At 55.7% G+C, this 4,094-nt stretch overlaps 1 protein-coding gene across 1 annotated transcript; it reads left to right on the plus strand.

Annotated features, from left to right (window-relative positions):
- The first annotated feature begins 300 nt into the window (after nucleotides 1-300).
- On the plus strand, nucleotides 301-3,486 carry LOC119301503 (alpha,alpha-trehalose-phosphate synthase [UDP-forming] 6-like). Its single transcript, XM_037578474.1, has 3 exons — nucleotides 301-2,342; nucleotides 2,545-2,818; nucleotides 2,938-3,486. The coding sequence occupies exons 1-3, from the start codon at nucleotides 301-303 to the stop codon at nucleotides 3,295-3,297; spliced, it is 2,676 nt and encodes an 891-aa protein (XP_037434371.1). The 3' UTR covers nucleotides 3,298-3,486.
- The last annotated feature ends 608 nt before the right edge of the window (nucleotides 3,487-4,094 follow it).

A 4,094-nucleotide genomic window follows, 5' to 3' on the forward strand; every position in this document is an offset into this window, starting at 1 on the left:
GAGACTCTGCCGCCGCTCTGCCGCCGTGTTGCCTTCCCTTTGACCGAAAGGTGCCGCTCCTTTCCGGAAAGGGGGAATTTGTTTCTGCTCTTCTGGCGACTTCCTTTGCGCCGATTCCATTCCTTGTTGCCTCGCTAAATCTCGCTCGGATTTCTTCTCCTTCCCCTTGGACTCCCTCCCGGCCGCAGATCCTTTGCCTCCCTGCCCGCCCATTCTTGCTCTGCTTCTTCAGCCGCTCTGCAACTGCAACCTTGAGTTCTTGCTGAGTTTGTTGGTCAAGAAGATCACATCTGGGAGAGGATGGCGTCGAGATCCTACTCCAACCTCTTGGAGCTCGCTGGCGGGGCTGACCGCGACCAGCCGCTGCCGTCCCTCGGGCAGCCGCGGATACCGCGGGTGATGACGGCGTCTGGCATTGTGCCCGGCCTTGACCGCTCCGACGCCCCAGCTGACGCCGACGCCGACGCCGCCTCGGTGGCCTCCGACGACCAACCCGACCAGCCGCCGCGGGAGCGCACCATCATCGTGGCCAACCAGCTCCCCATCCGCGCCTGCCGCGGCGCCGACGGCGCCTGGGAGTTCTCCTGGGACCAGGACAGCCTCCTGCGGCAGCTCAAGGAGGCTCTGCGCGCGCACCAGGGCCGCGCCCACATGGACTTCGTCTACATCGGCGGCCTGCGCGACGACATCCCGGCGGAGGAGCAGGACAAGGTCGCGCTCGAGCTCTACGACCGCTTCCGCTGCGTGCCCGCCTTCCTGCCGGACGACCTCCGCTCCCGCTTCTACCACGGCTTCTGCAAGCAGCAGCTGTGGCCACTGTTCCATTACATGCTGCCACTGTCGCCCGAGCTCGGCGGCCGCTTTGACCGCGACCTGTGGAAGGCCTACCTGTCCGTCAACAAGATCTTCACCGACAAGATCATGGAGGTGATCAACCCCGAGGAGGACTTCGTGTGGGTGCACGACTACCATCTCATGCTCCTGCCCACCTTCCTGCGCAAGAAATTCAACCGGGTCAGGCTGGGATTCTTCCTGCACAGCCCGTTCCCATCATCGGAGATCTACAAGACCCTGCCGGTGCGCGAGGAGGTGCTCCGGGCGCTGCTGAATGCCGACTTGATTGGCTTCCACACATTTGACTATGCCAGGCATTTCCTCTCATGCTGCAGCAGGATGCTGGGAATGAAATACGAGTCGCAGAGGGGATACATTGGACTGGAATATTATGGACGGACTGTCACTGTCAAGATACTGCCGGTGGGGATACATTTGACGCAGCTGCAGGCAGTGCTCAACCTCCCGGAGACCGGGCTCAAGGTCGCCGAGCTTATGAAGGAGTTCCCTGATCCTCACCGCATCATGATGCTTGGTGTGGATGACATGGACATATTTAAAGGCATCAGTCTGAAGCTTTTGGCATTTGAGGAGCTCTTGACGCAGCATCCAGAGTATCGAGGAAAGGTGGTGCTGGTACAGATTGCCAATCCGGCTAGGGGGAAGGGAAAGGATGTCAAGGAGGTACAGGATGAGAGCTATGCCATGGTGAAGCGCATCAATGAGGCATTTGGGCAGCCAGATTACCAGCCAGTCATATTGATCGACAGGCCGCTGCACTTCTATGAGAGGATGGCATACTATGTTGTTGCTGACTGCTGCTTGGTGACCGCGGTGAGGGATGGCATGAATCTTATACCATATGAGTACATCATTGCTAGGCAGGGGAATGAGAAGATTGACAGGATCCTGGGTCTCAGCCCTTTCACAAGGAAGAAGAGCATGCTTGTCGTGTCGGAATTCATTGGCTGCTCACCCTCCCTGAGTGGCGCAATTCGGGTGAACCCTTGGAACATTGAGTCGGTGGCCGAGGCAATGGACAAGGCCTTGCACACAGGTGAAGGTGAGCAGGCGCTGAGGCACGAGAAGCATCACAAATTTGTGAGCACACATGATGTCGGATACTGGGCAAACAGCTTCCTGCAGGATCTGGCGAGGACTTGCCAAGACCATAACAAGAGGCGCTGCTGGGCCATAGGATTTGGGCTAAGGTTCAGGGTTGTGGCCCTTGATACGAGCTTCAAGAAGCTCGCGGCTGAGCATCTTGTCTCAGCCTACCGGAAGGCAACCACGCGCGCCATTCTCTTGGACTATGATGGTACGCTGATGCCTCAGTCATTGTTTGGTAAGATGCCGAGCCCCGAAACAATAGACATGTTGAACAGCCTTTGTCGCGATGAGAAGAACATGGTCTTAATCGCAAGCACAAAGACCCGGGAGACCTTAAGTGAATGGTTCTCAGCATGTGAGGACCTAGGCCTTGCTGCTGAGCATGGCTACTTCATCAGGTAAATTCCAACTGTTCCCTGAAAATTCTCTCAAGTACCTTCATTGTTGAAATGAAACTACTACTACTACTACTACTACTATGACTTTGTACTGTACATTCTAATTAACACCATTGTTGAAACGAAACTACTATCACCACTGACTTTGTACTGCACATTTAACCTGTATGTGTACATTCCAATTAACACCATTTTGCTGTAGGCTGGAACGAGATGCAGAATGGGAGACATGCGGCCTGTCAACAGACTTCAGCTGGAAGCAAATCGTGGAGCCGGTGATGAAGACCTACACCGAGACAACGGACGGGTCGATCATCGAGGACAAGGAGACAGCAATAGTGTGGTGCTACGAGGACGCGGACCATGATTTTGGATCTTGCCAGGCCAAGGAGCTCCATGATCACCTGGAGAGTGTCCTCTCTAACGAGCCGGTATCAGTCAAAGCTGACCTGCACTATGTTGAGGTGAAGCCACAGGTAAAGTTTGGCTGACACCAACGGTGCTTTTGTTTCCTACTACCGTACCTAGTGTGGTTGCGCCACTGCACTTCTGTGATGGAAACAACACTAAGCCAGGAACGTTCTTTGCACTGCAGGGTGTGAGCAAGGGCCTGGTGGCGAAGCGGATGCTGTCGACAATGCAGGAGCTGGGGCTCCAGCCCGACTTCATCCTCTGCGTCGGGGACGACCGCTCCGACGAGGACATGTTCGAGGTGATCACCACCGCGGTGGACGGCCCCTACCTGAGCCCTTCCGCGACGGTCTTCGCCTGCACCATCGGCCAAAAGCCCAGCAAGGCCAAGTACTACCTGGATGAGCCCGCCGACATCAAGCGCATGATCCGGGCCCTCGCGAGCGTCTCTGACCAGGAGCTGGCGATGGAGGAGGGCGAAGACCCTCCTTACCCTTTCCTCGCCGGCGACGGCACCAGCAGCGACGACACCTGGCTGGACTGAGGGGGGAAGCCGGCAGAGACGACCAGCAGCAGCGCAGCCTCCGGCCTGAATAAGACAGCATAATGGACGTAAACGGCACCATAGTTGTGTTTCTGCTTGGTTGTTGTTCTGCCTGTTTCGCCCGTTGTGTATATAGACTCCGTTGAACCTTGGTTAAATTACCGACTAAAAATTTCCAGACACCATCTAGCCGCTGTTTTAATTTGCACTTTCTTTGTTTTTTTTTTTGAAACAATGCACTTTCTTCGCTTTTTTTTTAGAACTACTCTTTCTTTGCTGTTGGTCTGAGAACTTGGCAAGGCGAAGGAGTTCGCACCCAGCCCACTAGTGTTCGAGTCTCGGCTCGAGCGCCTGGTGGAGTTTTCTTCTATAAAAAATGCCAACAGCCTAGTCTAGCCGGAGTTGTTTTTTTTTTCGTTGGTCTTGCTCTCTCTCGCGGCTGGTGCTGCCTCCTGGCCTGGCCGAGTGGAGTGAAGGCGCCAATGATTTCAGCTCGCCTTTTTTTCTTGTGTTTCGGCTCGTGCTGGCTGGTGACTGGGCGCGCCCGTCCGCCCGTAGTGCTGGCTGGTCGTGTGGGGTTTCGGATAAGAAACAGGATTAGAAGTAGGTGTTGCCACTGTTGCAGTCTCCCGGCAAATGATGGGCGCCATTTGTCACTGGTGGGGGTGAGAGGCAAAGTAGGTCAGGTGCTGGTCTTATGCCATATGGGGTAATAAAGGCGAGGCCCCGGCGCAGTCGGGTTGGTGGTTACTCGTCGTGCGCGCTGGCGATAAGATTGCGCCTGCCTATTCGGCCAT

This window comes from Triticum dicoccoides, chromosome 5A, assembly GCF_002162155.2.
Source record: "Triticum dicoccoides isolate Atlit2015 ecotype Zavitan chromosome 5A, WEW_v2.0, whole genome shotgun sequence".
NCBI lineage: Eukaryota > Viridiplantae > Streptophyta > Magnoliopsida > Poales > Poaceae > Triticum > Triticum dicoccoides.